At 48.4% G+C, this 22,762-nt stretch overlaps 1 protein-coding gene across 1 annotated transcript; it reads right to left on the minus strand.

Annotated features, from left to right (window-relative positions):
* Positions 1-4,014: 4,014 nt before the first annotated feature.
* On the minus strand, positions 4,015-21,722 carry P2RY4 (pyrimidinergic receptor P2Y4). Its single transcript, XM_050965191.1, has 2 exons — positions 21,608-21,722; positions 4,015-6,896 (listed from the first exon to the last, which is right to left on the minus strand). Exon 2 carries the CDS (start codon positions 6,878-6,880, stop codon positions 5,813-5,815), a length of 1,068 nt encoding a protein of 355 aa, XP_050821148.1. The 5' UTR covers positions 6,881-6,896; positions 21,608-21,722; the 3' UTR covers positions 4,015-5,812.
* Between the last annotated feature and the right edge of the window lie 1,040 nt (positions 21,723-22,762).

The following is a 22,762-nucleotide window of genomic DNA, read 5'->3' on the forward strand; positions in this document are numbered from 1 at the left end:
ATGATAGGATCCCAATCTAAAACAAAGCTTGCAGGAACAGAAAACAGGACCCCCTCACTCAGGTCCATCTTGCAGGGTGGGGAGCCCAAACTCAAGTTCTCGGCCTCTCTCCATTTCCCCAGCCAGCTCCAAACTGATACTCCCTCCTCTAGCCTTTGTGTCTCTTCTGGACAAGGAGGCCACCTGATCTGTTTGTCCCCAACACCTTCAGTTGGCACCTTGCAGGGGAAACTGAGGCACCCACACAGTATTCAGAGAAAATGTAAAGAACATTCCCACTTTGTCACAACAGGTGCAACAAAATATAATACCATATATTGAAGCAGGCAAGTGCTGCTTCTTTTTAATTGACCCTTGTAATCTTGTGGTGCCGACGCGTTGTAGCTTCATTGTATATCAGCTCACAGGGCGGGAGAAGGGGGAGAGGCACCACCATTTTGGGCACCACCAAAAATTATACAGACCTGCCGCCTATGGCAGCAGGAAAGGCCAGTGCCCCAGGAGCTGCATGTGGAGAGACACCAGATCCCAGAACAGCAATAGCAGTGTCTCTGGGGAGACCACACATGGGAGATTGCAGTGATTTCTGGGCATCATGTGACCAGAAAGAGATTGATCCTAGGAAGGGGATCAGAATAGAGCAAGAAAAACTCCCAGGAGCCTGGAGGGAAAGCCTAGAGTGCAAGTCTGCAGACCTCTGACAAGTGTGTCCCCTTTGGGAGAGCAAGAGATTAGTTACGAGTAAAGGCAAGTGTAACTAGGAGGTTTTGAGGCAATTGATGATGAGAAAATACAGACTGTCTCTCAGGGATTGTGAGCTTGGGTGTTGTCTCCCAAGGGAAGAGGTGTGAGCCCCAGGACTTGGGGAATTTAAGGCTGGGTCTGACAAAACAGTAGGACTGGACTGTGCTGTAGGGGCCAATCCTGCTTTGGCTCCAGGGCTAGATGGGACAATCTAATAGGGCTTGTCCATCACTCACCTCGATGATTCTTTGTTGAATACACTTTTATAAATTTCATACTGACATGGCCCACGTTGTGTGAGAAGAACGCAATTCTGCAGGTGGGGAAGCACCATTCAGTAGTCCATATACATAGATACATGCCAAGAGCATAACCGTGCATGTGCCTATACATCCCCCTCCATACCCAGGCATGCACACAAACACACACTGCTCCTTACACATGTGTTGCATACACCCCTCCATGCACGAGCTCAGAGCACGCACTCCTAAGGGCTTTCAGACACATCTCATTGTTCTTTGGAGAAGGGAGGCTGCTGCATGTTGTTCCAAGGATTCAATAGGATTCAACCCAAAGGGGTGCACTAGCCCTTCCCTGCTGAAGACAGCTGTCTTGAGCAGTGAGCCTAGCTCCCCCTGCAGGCCCTTCCTGTGCTGCTTGAGGAGGCAGCTAGCCTGCTGCTCCTACTGTACAAATGACAAAGGGTCTATCACAAGCCCCTGTGCATGGAGTATCGGGTGACCAGATAGTAAGTGTGAAAAATCGGGACGGGGGTAGGGGGTAATTTGCACGTATATAAGAAAAAGCCCCAAATATCAGGACTGTCCCTATAAAATTGGGACATCTGGTCACCCTAATGGAGTAGCTTAATGGGATGGCAGGGTTGCTCCTGTAGTCACAGCTTCTATTGCTGGGCTCCCTTCCAATTGCCTGGGGCCCTGTAATTCTGCTCTGAGCTACCTCAGTGGCTCTCAGCTGTGTTCTCCTGCTGTGCTGCCATGCCTTGAGGCCCAGAATGGGGGGCTGTGGCATCTTATGGGAGCACTGAATAGAGGAGGGTCCTGGCCTGGCTCTAGGCTCTTTGTGGTGAGAAGATTCAAATGGTGTCGGGGGAATATAACTGGGTAGCTCCCCAGGTAGAAGCTTCTGCACCCAGCCCCTGGTGCTTAGCTCAGGTCCCAGCGGTTAGTGTTTTGTTTCCCAAGCCGAGTGAGTAATGTCAGGCAGCTGGTACCAGTGTGGGGAAATCCCAGCATTAAGGCTGGGATTAACCTCCCTGAGGAGCTTGATTCCATAAAACAAAAGCTGCTCTGCTACTGGCATCACTTGTGAGCAAAGCCTGAGCCTGATGCCTGCTGGAGCAGCTGCTGAGGGCCTCCAAGTGGGGAATGTCTGAGGCCACCCACACTGCAGTATCAGAGGCAAAGTAGTGCGTGGATTAGCCCCGCTTGTGGGACATGCTGGTACTAAACCCTGGAGGATGCAAATCAGGGGCACAGCACAGGCAGGCACTGCTTTCCACGAAGTCTGTAAGGAAACAGGGCTGAAACAATGGTAATATTTCCTCCATTTCCAAAGCTCCCAAAGCAATTTGCATGCCCACAGCCTCACTGAAATTCAGGACCTCTGAGGTGGAGACATCAGCACCTGGTGCAGAGCACCCTGCACAGGAGTGAGAGAACCGGACCAAGGATAAAAAGCTAGGAAACTTGTTTCTGGTCTTAGAGTATTCAAGGGTAGAGGGCAGCTTCTGCACCTGACTCCCCAGCCTCTGCAAGCAGAGAAGGTGATAGCACAAGACCCATCCCTTAGCTTAAAGCTTTTGCTTTGCTGTAGGGAAAGCTGGTGCTTTGGTAGTTCTCAGTGCTGGGCCCAGGCCAGGGGCATCCTGGTGAGCTGTTCCCTGGGCATAGATGACAGCAGCTTTGAAAGCAAAGATCACCCATGAGGCCAGCCTGAGTCATATGAACACAATCCTGTGGGGAGGACAAAACAGGTTGCTTTGCAGCTCCCCTCTCAGATTCCCAGTGGCAGAGATGGTCCTGCCCCAGCTCTGCTCCGCACAGAAGGCAGGCTTGGGCTCATGAATTCTAGAACGTGGAATATCTAATTCATTACAACCTAGTGCATTAGTATCATCCAGCATCATTGCTGGAGCACTTTACACACTCACCTGTATGCTCCCTTGCGGATACCACCATATGCCCACACAATTAAACAATAGAGCTATGCAAACATTTCAAAAGTAAATACTAATAAAGGAAATATTCTAAAGAGCTTGTTAATTTCCTATTATAGTGCCTCTAAGTACTTTACACTCCCAATTTCCTGGCTTCCTTGCAGAAATGCTAACACACATGCCCCAGTCAGCAGTAATGTCACATCAGGTCACGCTAGGGACTTGTCGGGGGCTGGGGGAAGCTTTCCACTGGCTTTAGAAATGCTTGCTGGAATTTGGCTAATATCTGGCAGAGAAAAATGGAACATTAAGTGGTGAATCTTCCCTGCCTCTTGACTCTCACCACGAATCTAAAGGGCATATTTCAGAGGCTGAAATGCCAGAACTTGTGTGAACAAGCCCATGCTCAGTTGGGCGAGAGGCAGTGAGACATGGTGGGGGTAGGGGTGGATGGTGCTGAGGTGTGTGAAAGCCATTTCAGGTATGATCTGGTGGAAAAATTAGCAAAACGGAGGGGAAATGCCCCCTTCCTACCATAGGCCTTTCTTCTTGAGGCTCAAACCTTTTATCTGAACACTTGAGCCCACTAAATGCAGATCTAAAGGGACTGGGGAAATTTCCCCAGCAGGAGCAATGTAGATGTGAAACATGCTGAGCTTGGAGTCTCCGGTACAATACCAGCCCCCCAAACCATCTAAGACCTTCTTTGGAGGCTCTGGGAAACCACCTGAGCCTTCCCCTCCGATACCCTTCCCCTTTACGAGACCTATCAGGAGGTAGAAGCTGTGCCTTCAGTTATTTCCCCACTCTTACTGCAATGGAAAACTCACTCTGGCCATCTCCAGGAGTCCTGAGAGATGAAACTGGCTCTGAACTCTCCTGAGGCCCTAAGGAAATGTGCCAAGCCACTGAGCCCAGGCAGACATGTCACCTGACATTCCATCCTCTCTCAGCTTTCAGGAATGGACACGTCACAGCCTGGCTAAGCCAAATGGACCTTCAATGAGGCATTTAAAAGATTCTCATGCATGCCAGTTCTCTCCTGCTTATTGATTTCCTGGTGGCAATAAACAGTCCAGGGCTCTAGGAAAATTGCTCAGGAAAACATTTTATTCATGGATCAATTAGTTGCTTTCATGGGCTTCATTGCCCTGGGGACTCTGCCCATCCTCCAGCCACCTGGAGCTAGGAGAGGTGGGAGCAAAGGTGCTATGGTGCCTTCTCTGTTAGTTATATGGTGAGTCATGCCCTCCAATACACAAAGGGACAGAGACGTGTAACAGCATCTACAATACACACACAATTCCATGGCCACTGCACAGGCTTTAACTCTGTGTGCATCCTTACCCCATCACCTGGATCCTGCCAGAGCCACCCCCAGTCTCTCTTCTGCATTGCTAGAACCAGTGCCCTGAAAGTGCTTCCTTGCCTTCCCTGGCTGCCTGCTGGCGTGGTGCCTGCTCCATCAACAGCAGCTCAGCTACTTTTGCTTGTGATTCAGACTCAGTTCCCCCCATCTTAGAACAGCAAAAGGGAAGCAAGGCAAATGAGGTGATGTTAGTTACAGTCAGTAATCCAGGAGATATCCTTCTGCCAGCAGGGAGTTCACAGCTGGCATGGCAGCCACTGCTCCATACAGATACTGACTCAGGCTATGACATAGCGTGGTCTGAGCATAGTCAGGAAAGGTTCCTGACATGAGATAGCCTACTGCTGAAAGTATGGCCAGCAAAAGGCCAGGCCTCTGGGCCCAGGAATCCAGGTCAGTTATTTCTTCTTCCCTTTCCTGTCTGACCCTTGTATTGTCTTTAATAGTTAGTATATGCTGCGCCTTGAGTCCCAGCTGTGGGAGCTCCCTGCTGTCCTCTCCCAGCCCTGCGCTTTGACCCAGGGTTGACCCCATTAGGTCACTTAGTTACTGTTTATAAAGTGCTATATAATCTTCTTTGTCAGCATTGTCTCTATTTATTTTTCAGCAAGGGTCTCTATTTTCTCTGGGTCACTTTGAAGGAAGCTCTGTATGGGTTTTCTGTGCCTGGGAAGACAGGCTCCTTTCTTCTCACCTGGACCCCCTATGTAGCATATCATTAGACACAGCATGCCCTATGCTCAGTCCTCAGCTCCCTAGCATTGTACTGCAGACACTAGGCTGTGATCTTCCCTTGTCAGCAGCCCAGGGTCCCAGGCTACTTGAAACAGCCTGTTTGGGCTTTTCCCAAAAGACTCAAGAGGCCAGTTTTGTGGCCTGTGGTCACTTGCTGGCTCCTTTCCTATGGTAAAATCCTCCATCTCTTTGCTCTCAGCCTCAGGCACTGGGGCTTCTGGGTTCCTAAGCTTCTGACCAGTGAAGTGTCACCGTGTCCCCTCCCTTCCCACTGCTCTTCCCCCACTTGCGTCTGAAGCAGGGAATTTGCTACCTGTGGGTCTCTCGTGCTCTTCATAAGACAGTTCCTCTGGCCTCCTCTATTTCCTTATGGGACGTTGGGGTCTCTACTCTCTGCACTCCCATTGGCATTACTCTGGGCAGTCCTCCCATGCTGTGACAAGACAGGGAATATCCCTGGCTCTGAGATAGCTGTTCAGTCTGTGTAAGGGGGTGGAGCATGCTCTGAGAGTGGGAATGTAAACCTAGTTCAAAAGCATTCAGAGGTTAAACCTGGTACCAGAATGTGTCAGAAGCAGACACAGCACAGTGGGGAAATAATTCCCCACAGAGATTAGGAGGAGATGGAGAAGACCTCCATTCTGGAGTGAGACTAACCCAGCAACTCTACTGGCTTCCCTAATGCTGGTCCTACATTCTGGCCTAGATGCATACTGGCTCCCTAGGCTCTAGTCCTTTCAATACTCCTTGCTGCTTCCATTGTCTATCAGTTTCACCCCCTTTTTTCAGGCATCATTTATGGAGTAGCTGGCATTCTTCTTGAGTTGTGAGACGAGGGCTAGAGTAGATGGGTTCTCAGATTTGGGCATTTTGAGCGCAGCCCGACGCAGCCTTCCCCTGTACTTATCCCCAGCCAGGAAGTACAGGATGGGGTCTATGCAGCTGTTGATGCTGGCCAGAGGCCGTGTGATCTTGTAAGTAAAGTTGACGATGTTGAGGGTCCTGCAGTTGGCTTGGAAGAGCCGGGCAATATAGTACAGTGTCCGTGTGATGTGGAAGGGTAGGAAGCAGATGGCAAAGACTGTGATTACAATGATGATAATTTTGATAGAGCGTTTCCTGTAGAAAGAGATGCTCTGATTGGAGCTAGATAGGCTGGGTTTCCAAAGCCTCTTAGCCATCAGGCTGTAGCACACAACGATCACCAGAAAGGGGATGCCAAAGAGGAGGGCCATGATTGAGGAGCTGTAATGCACATAGTGGTCAAACTCTTCGGGCTTGGTGGTGTCATGGCAAAGGGTGTCATTGCCCCTGGTGCTGATGGTGACAAAGATCAGGTTGGGTATGAGGCAGATGATGACAATGAACCACACACCCACGCAGATGAGGCGGGCGTGCTTGGTCTTTACCCACCTAAGCGACTGAATGGGGTGGCAGATTCCCACGTAGCGGTGCACGCTGATGCAGGTGAGGAAGAGTATGCTACAGTATAGGTTGGCATAGAAGAGAAAGCGCACAATCTTGCAGAGTCCCTTCCCAAAGGGCCAGTTGTTGCGGTCAGCATAGTAATAGACCAGGGTGGGGAGAGAAATCACGTACAGAGTGTCTGAGACGGCCAGATTGAACATGTAGGTGGTGGTAGCGTTCCAGGGTCTCATCTTACAGATGAACATCCACAAGGCCCAGGAATTGAGCAGCAGCCCCACCACAAAGACAAACCCATAGGACATGGGCAGCAGGATGAATTTAAACTCCTCATTGAAGACGCAAGTCTTCTCACCTTCGCTGGTGGTATTTGCTGTCAGCTGGAAATCAGGTGTTGGAGCTGGGAATGTCCTCACTGAAGTGGCCATTACCTGAAGCCAATCTCTGAAAAGGCAATAATAAAAACATCTGTTAATCACTGATCTCAGCCGCTGTCAGATATGAAGAATCCAGGGGGCCAGATCTTCCTCTCCTAGGCACTCCTGCTGCTTTGATGATCATTTGTGGGGGTTTTCCAATGCCTCCCACCTATGGACCTTTACCCAGCCAAGGAGGATTTGACAACTCTCCTTTCTAAGTCCCCTGAGTGACACAAAGCACCTATGAGACCCTACAAGTATGCGTCAGAAGAAAAGCCTGTTTCTCTCCCTCCTCCCCAAACTCTAGCAGCTACTCAGATAATCCCACTGTTTTCCTAACAATGAGACCTTTGTGAGCCATAGCAGCCCCACACTCGATGCCAGCACAGCCTCTCAAAAACTGATTCAGACTAATTAACATGTCCTCAACGATGCTGCAAATCCCAGAGGGGTGATTTACAAAGGAGAGTGCAGGGTCACTGGAGAGGAAAGAGTCTCGCCTGGAGGCACATTCTGCTCTGGAGAAATCCCTGAGGAGCAGCTAAAGGGGCCTCTTAGAAGAACATTGTCCATCAGCATTGAAAGGGGCCTCAACTTCCCCCGAATTGGAGGCATTCCCAGTTTCAGAACACTGATCTCTGAGCCACACAGAGAAGAGTCATTACAAAGCTGAGTCTCATCCCAGTGCAGCCGTGAGCTCAGAATCCAGGTGGGATATGTCCCAGGTAGCACATCAACAGCAGGGGCCCAGGGGTTATGTGTGTCTGGCAAATGAATCTCCAGGGCAGGGAAAGAGCCATAAAATGGCTCCACTTACATCTCAGAATATTTACAGCCCAGAGTCCTGATTCTCCCCTGCAGGAGATGAGTAACTTGCATCTACTAGCTGCATCCTATGGGGGTGTCAGGCCCCAGAAGGTTCTGAGCACCTCAGCAGCCCCCAGAATCTCCCTAAAGATTTTGAAATTAGCTCATTTCCCTGCCTGGCATTTTCAGAAAGGCAGCAGCCCGTCACCCAGGACACCAGCTACAATGAGGGACCACAGGCAGAAATCAGAAGAAGGCAACTGACAAAACTCACCAAAAGCTCCCAGTGTCACAGAGGACAAAAGTGCAACTGACTAAAGCAAAGCAGCTGCTCCAGGCAGGCACTGGATGATCTGGGTACACTTGCTTTATCACCATGCCCCACTGCCTATTCCACTGTGAAGCCAACACTTGTGTAGCTCCGTTAACAAAAGGCCAAAGTCACATCAAGGGCAAGGCCAAAAGGCATAAACTGGTGAATGGTGGACTGGGTGACAGGGCCCACTCCAAGAATAAAGTATTTGGCCTCTCAATCCCAGAGCAGGAGCTCAGGGTAAGCGGTGCCCTGCAGGCCCCAGTGCTCTCAGGATTGCCACTCAGTCTGCCCCGCATCTCATCAGCAACCAGACTAACACAGCTACCACTCTGAAACCTGAATCTACAGACACCTGCTTGTAATTTCCCTCACAATGGATTGTCCTGAGAGCAGCAACCTGCAGAAACGGTCTCTGAAGCCCTGTTGTGGGAGCAAGATTCTTGCCAGAGGCTGGGGTGGAGAATGTATATATTTTGGTTGTAAAGGGCACTAACTTAGATCTGTCTGTTGTACCAGGGACTGGTTGGCTGGTGATTCCCACCATCATCTGCAGCATCAGAGGATTAAATGGATTAAAAAATGTTACATGATAATCTCACAAAATAACTGTAAACAGGGAATAGTCATCCAACATGGGTGTTCCTAGCAGGGGCCTGCAGAGCTCTGTTCTTGGCCCTAATGCTATTAAGTAGTTTTATCAATAATCCGGAAGAAAAGCTAAAACCACTACTGTTAAAATTTCAGACGACACAAAAATTGGTAAATAACGATGGGGACAGACCAGTTATACAGGCTAACCTGGGTCACTTGGTAAGGTGCGATCATTTGAATAATATGCATTTTAATACAGCCAGTTGCAAGTCATACTAGCAACAAACAATGTAGGTCACATTAAATGATGGGACACAGTATTCTAGAATGCAGTGACACTGACAAGGACCCTTCGGTCATGGTAGGTAACCAATTTAACATGAGCTCCCAGTGCAATGCTTTAGCAAAGAGGGCAAAGATGACCTTAGCTGTATACACAAGGGCATACAAGTAGGAGTAGGGAGCTGGTATTATCGCTGTATGAGGCAGTAGTGAGACCACTACTGGAATAGTGTGTTCAGTTCTGCTGTCCACCTTTCAAAAGGAATGTTGAAAAATTGTAAAGAGTTCTAACAAGAGCTAAAAGAATGATTGGAGATCTGGAAAACATGCCCTAAGTGAAAGCATTAAGAAGCTCAATCTATCAAGTTCACCAAAAGAAGGTTGAGAGGTGACTTGATCACAGCCTGTTAGTATCCACATGGGGGACAGATTTCTGATAGCAGACAGTTCTTTAATCTAGCAGAAAAGGGCATAATGCGATCCAAAGGTTGGAAGGTGAAGCTAGAGGCATTCAAATTAGAAATAAGGTGCGTATTTTTTACAGAGAGGTTAATTAACTCTGAAACACCATCCTTAGGGATGTGGTGGATTCTCCATCACCTAAAGTCTTTAAATCAAGACTGGATTATTTTCTAACAGTCATGCTATAGTTATGTGCTTGATACAGAGTATATTGGGTATGGTTCTCTGGCCCGCGTTATAGTGGGGGTCAGACTAGATGGTCTTAATAGTACTTTCTGGGCTTAAAATCTATGACTTAATGAAATTGCTACATTCTTCTCATCAAGAGCATGATGCCCAGAGAAGCTGCATATAGCTCACAACTGTAGACCTGTTCAGAAGAAGACAAGGTGATAGTGCATGGTAATGGGCATGCTGGTTTACACTGGTGCAGGGCAGAAGCCTGCAGTAGCCAGACCTCTGTTTATTTTGTTATAGCAACTTCCCATCCTGTTTGTCTTTCATCCACCTGTTGTATCCTATCTGACATGTAGATTGTGAGCTTTCTCATTACTTGGCTGTGCAGTGCCTAGTACAATGGGGCAATCCTTGACTGCAGTTCCTGGACCTACAGTAATAATAATCCTGCAGGTGGACTGGGATGCAAGTGAGACTGACATGCAGAGGGTGCAGACGAGGCTGCTGTAGATTTCCACCTGCAGGACATCCAATGCTAGTGTCAATCATATCTCTTGATTGCAGTATTTACTTGTGTTCCAGATGGAACTGGATCTTGAAGCCCAAACTAAACACTGTCTGCAATTTCCCTCTAGCTACCAAAGGTGCAGATTGCTGCACAGGTTTATTACAGAGCTAAATTATATTCAGTATCCTTGGAGAGCAAACGCCTGGAGTTCAGAGGGCAGACAGGACCTATCAAATATTAACAAATGGAGCTCAGCCAATTCCACTGTAAACAGATGAGAAAAACGAGAAAGTAGGAAAGTCTAGCAACCTTCACAGAAGCTCCTGTTACCAGATGCAGGACACTTCTGCAAGCTGTGACTTGGCTTTCCTGTGGGGAATGCAGCAGAATTGTAGTATTGTCTTTGGTTATAATAACTTCATTGAGAAACCACCCAGGGAAATTCAGACACTACAGGAAATGTTACTGGGGACTTAGCAGGGGGTCCTTGTCCCTCTGAGCCAATGCTAAGTCAATGCCCCACTGTGATGCCAGGTGACTGTGCTGTGGGAGGCATGATATTCCAGAGGAGATGAAATGCTCAACCACCTGTGATACTTTTCACAAGAATGTCAGGTTCTCAGCCCCCTCCGCTGACTAGTTTACGTAACCTGGTGCCTCCCTAAAATTCCTCTGCAGTTTCTATTGGATCCAGGATTCTTCTTTCTCTCCTCTCCTAAAGTGCTGTAGAATGTTGATATTAATCAGCAATCATTGTGATGGGTGTGATATAAATACCCAATGATCGATCAGATATCTTCAAGTTCATAAATCAGTAGTGCTCTACTGAAGTCAATAGAAATATGCTAGTTTACACCAGCTGAGAATCTGGCCAAAGAAACAGCTGCCATGTCCTACCCCAGGGCTCCGTCCATCAATTCCTTTTTGAATATGCACAAGGTAGATGCTTCCTGTGAGTGTTTACTGGCTAGAAGATCCTTCACCTGGGTCAGGTGAAGTTTGATTTATTTTGAAGTGGTGCCCACTTCAACCAGGCATTTGGTTTGGCCGATGTGTCCCTGGGAAGCATTAAACACTTTCTCTCCTCACTGAAGGGTGGTGTAGATCTGACTTGCTGCCCAGACAGAAGCTGCTCTATTGAACAGTCCCATACGGAAAGAAAGGAAGAATGAAATGGGGTGAATGGAACAGTGGGGACCGGCCTGTGTCCACTCAGCTGCTAAGGAGCGGTTGGAGTTTTCTTTCTAGTAGTAACCATGTGGAAACCATGGGATTCTCCCAGGCAGTCTCTGGACTCACACATGCAGCCAGACGTGTTGAAGCCTATCTTCAGTCTAGGAATGGATATTGGAGATATCACCATCATATAGTTCGTCATCTGATCACCACCTCATCTAGGCAGAGACCAGAGCCGTTCCACAATGGTAATGATCAACCAAAGCTGGTCCACCACTGAAGACTCCTGAACTCCCTAGGTTTTCAACTCGCCCTCGGAGAAAAGCCACACAAACACAAGGCCAAAGCACCAATGAGTTAGTACAGTACAATCACCTGTTGTCCACTACCATTGGCACCCAACCCATCCATTTCCCCCACCCCCAACTGACCAAGAAGACACAAGGGTTGACAGATGAACTACAGCAGTTGAGGTGCACATGCAGAAAGTTCAAACTCCAGAGATGCAAAAAACATTCTGAATCCCTCAGCCAGCAGCACAAACAACACTTCTAGGACCAGGCCACTGCAGTAACAGAGTCAAAATGAGCCTTCTACTCATCAACAATCATTTCAGCAGAATCAGGGCCATTAGAGCTATTTCATATAGTGAACCAGCTAATCAACCCTGACTGTGTAGCCCAGCATCGACCATTGTGAAGAGCTGTCAGCATACTTCACTGATAAGATCAGCTGAATACCTATGGAGCTAACTGAGACAGAAAATTCGTCCCTGACATGATTTGTATTAGCTGCTTCATGGTCTATGACTGAGTCTGGCTCAATCACACAAGCCAAAGCTCAAAAAGCCCTGAAACATATTAGAGCCACAACCTATGAAACAGATCCATGCCACTTCTGGCTGGTACAAGCCAAAAAATAACAAGTATGCCTACTCCTAATGGAAATAGTCTGTGCCCTCACCTACCAGACTCCTTGGAAAATGCAATAGTTCACCCGTCGTCAATGATAGCCAACACTTGACCCTGAAGATCTCTTCAGCTAACATCCTGTCTCCAACATCCCTTACCTGGACAAAATAATTGAGAAAATAGCTCCAACATATGACATCAGCCAACACACTGGATAGCTCAGAATCAGGGTTCAGCTCAAGGCACAGCACAAAGACCACTCTAGTAACACTAAAAGACAATTTTCTCATGGCCATGGACACAAGTCAGATCTCCATGCTCACTCTGCTGGACCTCTCTGAAGCCTTGGATACAGTGGACCACAAGGCGCTACTAACGCACTTATGTGACAAAGCTGGAGTATTCAGCTCAGCATTACAGTAAAGCCAATCATTCCTCACTGGCAGACCCAGAGTGGTGATGGGTAGTGGCTCTTCCTCTCCAAAGGCCTCACCTGCTGGGTCCTGCTGGATCCGTACTTCTCTTCACTACTTACGGGAGACCACTGGGGGAGAGAGACAGACCTCATGGGCTCAGCTGCCAACAGTATGCCATGGACACAACTGTTTATTTCATCCTCAAGTAATGAAACCACTGCCACTACTAAAGTGTCAGAATGCCTACAAGAAATAAGCTCTTGGATGAAGAGCCACTGATTCAAGCTAAACCTGAGCAAAACCAAAAGGATGATAGTTGGAAACAGAAAACCCTTTGAAGAGCTGGCCAAGATATTGTCTCCACCTCCCATTGAAGGCATGGAGCCCCCATTGGTCAGAGTGGTACAAAACCTCAGGGTCTTGTTTGATTCCTTCCTAAGCCTGGATAACCAGGCAGTATCAGTTTCCAAAAATGTCTCCTTTCACCTTCAGATTGTTAGGAAACTTAGGCCATTCCCCCTGGACAAGGACCTACCCATACTAATCAATGCATTTGTTGCCTCCAGACTGTGTTACAGTAAATCATTGTATCTGAAGCTGAATGTCAAGATGATGCACAGGCTCCAACTGATACAGAATATGGCTGCCCGCCTTCTCCATGGCATAGGCTGCCATGAGCACATCAGGCCTGTGCTCAAGTCCCTCCACTTGCTCCGAGGCCAGTTTAAGGCCTTGATCCTAATTTTCAAAGAAATTAATGGATTTGCTACATCGGGGACCGAATTTTGAACTATGAATCATCATGACAGCTGTACTCCTCTGGGGCAATAGAAAATCTCAAAGCCTTGGGCGAAGCACAATACATGGAACAGTCTTCCAGAGGTGATCAAGCAAATTCAGAGCCTGACTATCTTGAGGAATCACTGCAAGGTCTTCCTCTTTGAGAAAGCCTTTCCACTCTATGTGGTGCTCACAATATGAACACCGCCTTCTATTCTCAAACCCTTACCCACTACTATCACCCCCCGAAAAACAACCCCACACTCTACCCTACAGAGTTTTGATTCTGAAAAGGGAGGAGTGTGAGAGACTTTATGAAGTTCGCTAAGGACTTTGCTATTGTTGTTCATGGATATAGAATATCAGGGTTGGGAGGGACCTCAGGAGGTCATCTAGTCCAACCCTCTGCTCAAAGCAGGACCATTTCTCAACTAAATCATCCCAGTCAGGGCTTTGTCAAGCTTGACCTTAAAAACCTCTAAGGAAGGATTTTACTGTCGATTTTATCTGGATGGCACTATAAAACCCTAAGATAAATAGTAACTACTCACTCTGCCTTTAGCCCTGGAGGCTGCAGAGAGCCTGAGACAGGAGAAGCCACTGTCAGATTCTGAACTGACACATCTTTCTGTGCCAAGTCTCTTCTTAGTGGACATAACCTGGCAGTAAAGTGTCATGACAGCTGGGAGAGAGGAAACATTCCACAGTTCCTTATCTCAGATGGAATGATTAACAAATGGAAATCCTGTAAACTCTGCAATTCACCATGGGGACAGCAACATTATCTCACCGGTGACAGACCTTCACAGAGTGAAGAAGTGGATGTGTCCTCTTTACAAAACTGCACAGGAAACTCCCCAACACTGTGCATGAGCCCAATTTCAGGACTGAAGGAATGAGTCACTCAGAATACCAGGCATGAAATTGCCCTGGGTAATTTGGGGAATCTCCCATATAGAACAGAATAACACAAAGCTTCCCAGGGCTAACAGAGCTCAGCAAAACTAAATTCAGGGCAGAGTGTATGTGGTGATGGGACCTCAGCTGTAGAGCACATCTTCCATGAGTGGCTCAGGCTGAGCCTGTTCTGATCTCTGGGCAAAAACCATCTCTTCACTGAGGTCTCCCCTAGGAATGGCATCTCCCTAAGAGAAGAACATTTCCAGGAATGGGAAGAGACAAAGAGCTGTGTCATGAAAATGTCAGTTGTTTGACACTTGAATGCTGTAGTGATGGGCCTTATGAATATTGGAGATAGATGCCATCTACTGAGGAGGATGGAGCAGGCCCAGGGCAGAGAAGAAGGTAGGGAAGAGATATTTGGAATCCCTCTGCTCTGGGGCAAGATCCTCCTTCAAGAAGTGTTAACAATAGTGGCAGAACAAGGTTCCCAAAAGCTCATCTCCTCACAAGGCAGAAAGATGTGAGACAGTGACACCCAATATGACACGGCTGCTGCCAGCTCACAGAGAGGGATCCCTGCTTCTCTCTGTGCCCTGCCCAGCTCATCATCAAGGGGCACTCCCCTGCCTCCCCACCCTCACCTCCCTGCTGATGCCCTTCCCTCAGCCCTGCCCCTCCCAGCAATCGCTCCTATCAGGTTTGTGCTATCCTGGGGCCAGAGCTCTATATTTGCTCTCACTGTTGACATTGGCTTGGAAACTGGCTGGGGAAATGAGAAGATGCACCCTCCAGATGGGATGCAGGAAGACATTCTCAGGCCAGATGCAGCTTGGAGCAGCTCAGAACAAGAACAGGATTCTGCATCCAGTCAAGAGGACCCTCAGTAACCATTCTCCAGGATTCCTCCCAGTCCCAACTGCGCAGCCTAAAGTGCTCCCAATTTCAAGTGTCCTTGACAGGGCCCTGAGGATTCATAGGTTATAAAGCCAGAATCGACTATTGTGATCATCTAGTCTGCCTTCCTGCATAACACAGGCCAGAGAACTGCCCTGAATTAATTCCTGTTAGAACTAGAGCAAATCTTTTAGAAAAACATCCTATCTTGATTTAGAAACATCCCCTGATGGAAAATCCACCACAACTCTAGGTTCCAGTGCTCAATTACCTTCACTGTTAACAAACTGCATCTTATTTCTAATCTGAATTTCTCTCACTTCAACTTCCAACCCTTGGATCTTGTTGCACCTTTGTCTGTTAGATTGAAGAGCCCTCTCTTATCAAACTCCTGTCCACATGTATGCAGAGATATTGGAGCCAAGTCAGTCCCAGAATATTAGAGAAACAAGGTCCGTGAGGTAATGTCTTTTATTGGCCCAACTTCTGTTGGTGAGAAAGACAAGTTATTGAGCTTACACAGAACTCTTTTTGAGGGCTCCTGAGGAACAGCTCTGTGTAAGCCCAAAAACTTGTCTCTCTCACGAACAGAAGTTGGTCTAACAAAAGATAGATATTCTCTTTCCCCATGAAGATACTTATATACTGATCAAGTCACCCCTTAACCTTCTGTTTGTTGAGCTAAACAGCTTAAGCACCAGGAATCTGTTTAATCATTCCCATGGCTCTTCTCTGAACCGTCTCCAATTTATTAACATCCTTCTTGAACTGAGCACACCAGAACTGGATTCAGTATTCTAGCAGTGGTGCCAAATACAGAGGTGATGGTAACATCCCTACTTCTACTTAAGGTTTCTGTGTATGCATTCAGTGATCACATTAGCTCTCTTGACCATGATGTTGCAATGGGAGCTTATGTTCAGCTGATTATCCACCAGGACCCCAAGTCCTTTTCAGAGTCACTGCTACCCAAGATAGCATCTCCCATCCCGTAAGTATGGCCTGCATGCTTTTTTCCTAGATGTAGGACTTTACATGTATAAAAACGTATTGTTTGCTTGCACCCTGCTTATCAAGTGATCCAAATGACCTGCCTTGTTCATTTATGTTTTCAATCAGTTCATTGAATCGCATAGAGTCAAGAACTGATCCCTGCTGGACCCACACTCACGCATTCCTGATTCCCCATTTACAATTACATTTTAAGACCTGTCAGTTAACCAGTTTTTAATGTGTTTAATGTGTGGTGTGTTGATTTTGTGTGATACCATCTCAAATGCCTTACTGAAGTATGTCTATTACCTCACTGCTATTACCTTTATCAATCAAGTTTGTAATGTCATCTAAAACAAAAATCAATCATTAGGGGGAGGGGCAGGGTTCAGGTCCCATACACTGCACAGAATGTGATCCCCAGAACCCTCTTCACTGTGGCTTACTGCATCTGAATGTGTCACTTCTCCTGGCCCTGACACATGAGGAATGCCTATAGTGGAGCTGGAGGTGTAATTTCTAGCTCAGGCAGACATACCCATGCTAGCTTTGATCAAGCTAGCACCCTAAAAATAGCAATGTAGTCATGGCTGCATGGTCAGCAGGACGATAACCAACAGAAGGAGCAGCATTGCCAGGTTCTGGAAGGAAATGGGCCCCATCTGTCTAAGAGAAGGGTAGAGCCTATAGAGGGGGAGGTGATGTAAGGAGTAGAACAGTGATGACCGCCCAAAAAGATGTACGATCAGTGTCAGGCAATGCAACATGGACTCCCTCTCATAAGCAGCCCCTTTGTTCCCCACTATGGTTCTAACTCACATGCAATGCTGTTAGTGAAGCACCAGCCCCTGCAATGGCCAGGCATGCAAATCTACAGTGACCGAGGGTAAGTCTACACTATGGGATTACTCCGATTTTACATAAACCGGTTTTGTAAAACAGATTGTATAAAGTCGAGTGCATGCAGCCACACTAAGCACATTAATTCGGTGGTGTGCGTCCATGGTCCGAGGCTAGCGTCGATTTCCGGAGCGTTGCACTGTGGGTAGCTATTCCGTAGCTATCCCATAGTTCCCGCAGTCTCCCCCATCCCTTGGAATTCTGGGTTGAGATCCCAGTGCCTGATGGGGCAAAAATCATTGTCGCGGGTGGTTCTGGGTAAATGTCATCACTCATTCCTTCCTCTGGGAAAGCAACGGCAGACAATCATTTCATGCCCTTTTTCCCTGGATTGCCCTGGCAGACGCCATAGCACGGCAACTATGGAGCCCATTCAGCTCTTTTTTTTACTGTCACCGTATGTCTACCTGATGCCACTGACAGAGGCGATACTGCAGCGCTACACAGCAGCTTCACTTGCTTTTGCATGATAGCAGAGACGGTTATCAGTCATTCTGTACCATCTGCTGCCATTGTAAATTGGCAATGAGATGACGGTTATCTGTCGTTCTATACTGTCTGCTGCTATCATGGGTGCCCCTGGCTGAGGTCGGCCAGGGGCGCAAAGGCAAAAGTGAGAATGACCCCCCGAGTCAATCTCTCCTTTATGGTATCTAAAAATAGAGTCAATCCTGCCTAGAATATGGGGCAAGTGTACTAGAGAACCAGTGTATCACAGAGCACAGCTGCTCCGTGTCAGATCCCACAGAAATGATGAGCTGCATGCCACTCACGGGGGTTGCCTCTGCAACAACCCCACCCGTTGCTTCCCTCCTCCCCAACCTTCCTGGGCTACCGTGGCAGTGTCCCCCTCATTTATGTCATGAAGTTATAAAGAATGCAGGAATAAGAAACAGTGACTTGTTAGTGAGATAAAATGAGGGGGAGGCGGCCTCCCACTGCTATGACAGTCCAGGCAGGACATTAAGCGGTGTGGGGGAGAGAAGCCCAGCATCCCGCTGCTATGACAGTCCAGGCAGGACATTAAGCGGTGCAGGGGAGAGGACCCTAGCATCCCACTGCTATGATAGTCCAGGCAGTACAGAATCTTTTCTTTACACAGGAAAAGGAGGGGGCTGATGGAGCTCAGCCCCCAGTTGCTATGATGAGGACGGTTACCAGCCCTTCTGTATCATCTACTGGGAATGACCAGGAATCATTCCTATTTTTACCCAGGCACCCCCGGCCAGCCTCACCTGAGGCCAGCCAGGAGCACTCATGGGCTGATGACAAGGACAGCTAGCAGTCCTACTGCACCATCTGCTACTGGGGAGGGGAGAGGAGTGGATACTGCTCTTCACTGCCGCAGCATCGCATCTACCAGCAGCATTCAGTAGACATAGGGTGACACTCAAAGAAGTCAAGAAAGGATTTCTTTCCCTTTTCTTTCACGTGGGGGGGGAGGGAGTAAATTGTCGCGCTATACTCTGAACCACGCCGGACAATGTTTGAACCTACAGGCATTGGGAGCTCAGCCAAGAATGTAAATATTTTTCGGAGACTGCTGTGGACTGTGGGATAGCTGGAGTCCTCAGTACCCCCTCCCTCCCTCCATGAGCATCCATTTGATTCTTTGGCTTTCTGTTACACTTGTCATGCAGCACTGTATAGCCTGGAGATTTTTTTCAAATGCTTTGGCATTTCGTTTTCTGTAACGGAGCTCTGATAGAACAGATTTGTCTCCCCATACAGCGATCAGATCCAGTATCTCCCGTACGGTCCATGCTGGAGCTCTTTTTGGATTTGGGACTGCATCGCCACCCGTGCTGATCAGAGCTCCACACTGGGCAAACAGGAAATGAAATTCAAAAGTTCGCGGGGCTTTTCCTGTTTACCTGGCCACTGCATCCAATTTCAGATTGCTGTTCAGAGTGGTCACAGTAGTGCACTGTGGGATACCGCCCGGAGGCCAATACCGTCGATTTGCAGCCACACTAACCCTAATCCGATATGGTAATACTGATTTTAGCGCTACTCCTCTCGTTGGGGAGGAGTACAGAAACCGATTTAAAGAGCCCTTTATATCGATATAAAGGGCCTCGTAGTGTGGACGGGTACAGCGTTAAATCGGTTTAACGCTGCTAAAATCGGTTTAAACGCGTAGTGTAGACCAGGCCCAAGAAATAGTGAGTGCTACAGCTGGTGGAGGCACTAGGGGATGCATTGGCCTCAGCCCTTTGACACAGGAAGGAATCTGCAGACTGAGGCTCCAGGCCCTGCCTGTATCCCACCACCCACTTCCAGCCCTGCTCAGACCCCGCTGCCCACTTTAAATACATTCTGCTGCCTCTCTCCCATGCCACGCCCTGCCATCTCCCACTGCCCAGGACAAATGTCTTCCACTACCCATCTCCCACTGCCTGCACCAAATGATTCCTGCTGCAAAGATTTAAATCAAGACTGGATGTTTTTCTCAAAGATCTGCTTTGGGAATTATTTTGGTGATGTTCTGTGGCCTGCGCAGTACAGGAGGTCAGACTAGATGATCACAGTGGTCCCCTTTGGCCTTGGAGTCTTTGAAACTCCCTTCACCTGCACTCACTGCTGGAAAAGGATACTGAACCCTGCCGTGTGACTTTATTCCAGGTGCCTCCTAGTTTGTATATTTATACAGGCAGTTTGAAAGTGTCAATAAAATGAATGAGCCTGTCAGTAAAGAGCCCAGATTTTCCTTTAGCAGCTCAAAGCTCCTGTCTCCTTCCTTTCAGGAGCCAATGATATAATACTCTGTTCTATCTGCGTGACGCACCCTGTCTTGGCAGGAAATTGCAAGGGTGTGTGTCCTAAGCCACCACTCCAGGGGTTGGAGTGCAGATTGCACTGTATACAGGGATGGGCACTTGGGGGCTGTTGACAAACAGACAAGCATCTCAGTGATTTAGCAGCTGAGGAACAAACCCAGTCAGGGTCATCCTGTGATCTGGTTAGGGACTGGGGTGACCAATTTTATAGGGACAGTCCCAATATTTGGAGCTTTTTCTTATATAGGCTCCTATTAGCCCCCACCCCTTCTCGATTTTTCACACTTGCTATCTGGTCAGTCTAGTAGGGAGGAGCGCACCATCATCGTCTTCCACACTCCTCTAGGAAATTGCAAAACAAGAAAGGAAGTAATGTAAAACTTCCTGTGTAAGGCCCCTTGTCTGTAATCACTATGCTACAGTTCTGTCACAAGGGGAGCATGACCCAATTTCTCTCTGAGACTTCCCTTCACAGCAGCAGCAAAAACAGGTGCAGTGGGGCCAGGTCCCCAAGGACCTTTCCCTGAAGCTAAAGACAGCCCAACACTACCACACACAGTCTGCTCCTCCCCACAGTGACCCAGTTTCTCAGCCAAGCAGGATGGGAGGTGAGGGCCCTTTCCTTTTCTCTATCAGCAGAAAGATGCCAGGAGCCAGTGTTCCCACCCAATAGACCCTCATACAATGGGATGCATGGGAATTTCACCCTTTATACACTTTTGGGGAGGCAGGAGGGAACCTGTGCAGTCTTCAACGCTAGTGGAGATCAGTCCAAGGAGCAAGTCTATCTTACACCAAGGTGGCCATGTGGGGTGAGGAAGAAGGTGAGGAGGTGGCCATGTTGAATTGAGGAGGGGGAGGCCATGTTAGAAGAGGCAAAGAAGGCAGCCATGTTGGGGTGAGGAGGAAGAGATGGTGATGTTAGCCGGTGTGTTGAGTGAGCAGGGACCCACGTTGGGACATGAGCCAGGGTTCTGCCTGGTGACACCACACATTGCTTTCGGTGAGTTATTCAGCTATTTCTATTTAACACCCATAAAACCCAGACCCCATCTTGGGCCCGGTTCCTCTTAGCGCAGGAATAGTATCAGTGTGCTGGCCTGCTGAGGTTAGCCAACTCCTGCATGCCTGGACATGGGGCTGGGAGGGGATAGCTCAGGACTCCATGCTGGGGAGGGTTTGATTACCAGTGTTTGGATTGTGGTGGTGCCAGAGGCCCCCATCAGGGATCAGGGCCCCTCTGTGTTAGGTGCTGTACACACAGATAACAAAAAGATAACCTCAAAACAGTTACAGTCTGTGTCTGAGCACTTCTTGTGTGAGCCCTGGAGTGAAATTTGTTCCCCTCAAAGTAGGAGTCTTCCTGGTCTTGGCCACTGCCCCTATGTTTTCCCCAGCTGATTTTGTTTTGCTGGTTGCTGGTTCTGGAGTGAACCCCACTCTCCAAGGCAGGACCCTCTCCCACTTGTGTTTATTTGCCTCTCTGAGCCTCTGGTGTTCATAGGGGGTTAGTTATGTGGTAGTATGACAATTCACCCCACACCCCAAACATCACAGGATGTCATAGGACTCCAATACAGCTACAGAATCTGGGTTTTCTCCCTCCCCCTCCCTTGTGCAGAAGGGTGACCAGACAGAAAGTGTCAAAAATTGGGATGGGGGTGAGGAGCCTATATAAGAAAAAGACCCAAAAATTGGTACTGTCCCCATAAAATCGGGACATTTGGTCACCCTAGTGCAAGTTCTTGCAGTACCTCTCCATGACCATTTGGGTCAGCCTGGCCCTGTTGCCACAACTCCCTGCATGAATTCCACAGTCTCCCCGCATGCCCAGCCTCACCTGCTCTCCCCAGTTTCCGGGTCAGTTCCTCAGGTGATGTGTGTCCTTGTGTTGGGCTGGGCCCCAGTTTGGTCCCATCCCTGGCCAGCCGGTGCTGCAGTTCCTCCTGGTCACCATACAGCTCTTGCTCAAACTGGGCACTTGCAGAGTTTCAGGCTTATTCTCTGAACAATGTGCTAAGGAGAGGGAGGGCCAGGGGTGGGGAGAGGCGGGGACAGAAGCCAGAGGCTGTCAGTGCCAACTCCCTCCTTCCATCCAGCTCACCAGTTCAATGTGCGCTTCTGAGAACACGCCTGCATATCTAAGGGACCCAGACCCAGCCAGAATCCCTGATCTGCAGCCTCATCGCTCCCCACTTATTCATTCCCTTTGCCCTTCCTCTGCCACATTTCAGACACTCTCTTCACTGCCTCTTGGATTGCCCAACAAACTTTCTGGTCCTTTGTAGATTCACCACACTGTGACACTCCCACTGACTAGACTAGAGGGAGGATATAGGGTCTGGGAAGCTGCAGGGAAAATGGGTGCCCTGACTCAGGTGCCTGCCTGAAAAGAAATTGCACTGCAATGGAGGGCAGTGAGAAACTTGTCTGGGGAGTGGGGGTCGGGGAGAGTGGAAGTCACTGGCTTTCTGATCCCCCATCACAAGTAGGTGAGCCACCACCCCTCCTTTCAGCTTCCCTGCCTTCCTTTGTGAGCACTGCCTTCTCTTAGCCCCAGAAGGGGACCCACTAGATTCCTGCTGTGGTGAGACAGGGCCAAAGGCTCCTGGTTCAGGAGAAGACTCAGAACCCCTTGCTTTGCTGCTCTTTATTGTGATGTCCCTTGAAGATTGTTTTTTTACTAATGATGCTCTGCATTGACACGATCTCTTGACACCTGCAGTCCAAAGGCACAGCCTGCATTTATGTTGAGCCTTAGCATTCCCTTGTCTGGCATTTGGGCCCCAATCCTCCATGACCTCTCTGCAGCCTCCAGTCCCCTACCCCTCCATGCTATCTTCCTGTGCATCTGGCCTGGCCATCCCATCACCAGAAACCTGGTCATCAAAAAACAAATAGTGCATCATTTTAGAAAACTGAACTGAATGATAAGAGGTTCCGATTTGTGGGACTAAGGTGCCAGTTGCGTTTCAGCCTCGGCCCCATGCTCCGT

This window comes from Gopherus flavomarginatus, chromosome 8 (genome assembly GCF_025201925.1).
Source record: "Gopherus flavomarginatus isolate rGopFla2 chromosome 8, rGopFla2.mat.asm, whole genome shotgun sequence".
In the NCBI taxonomy this organism is placed as follows: domain Eukaryota; kingdom Metazoa; phylum Chordata; order Testudines; family Testudinidae; genus Gopherus; species Gopherus flavomarginatus.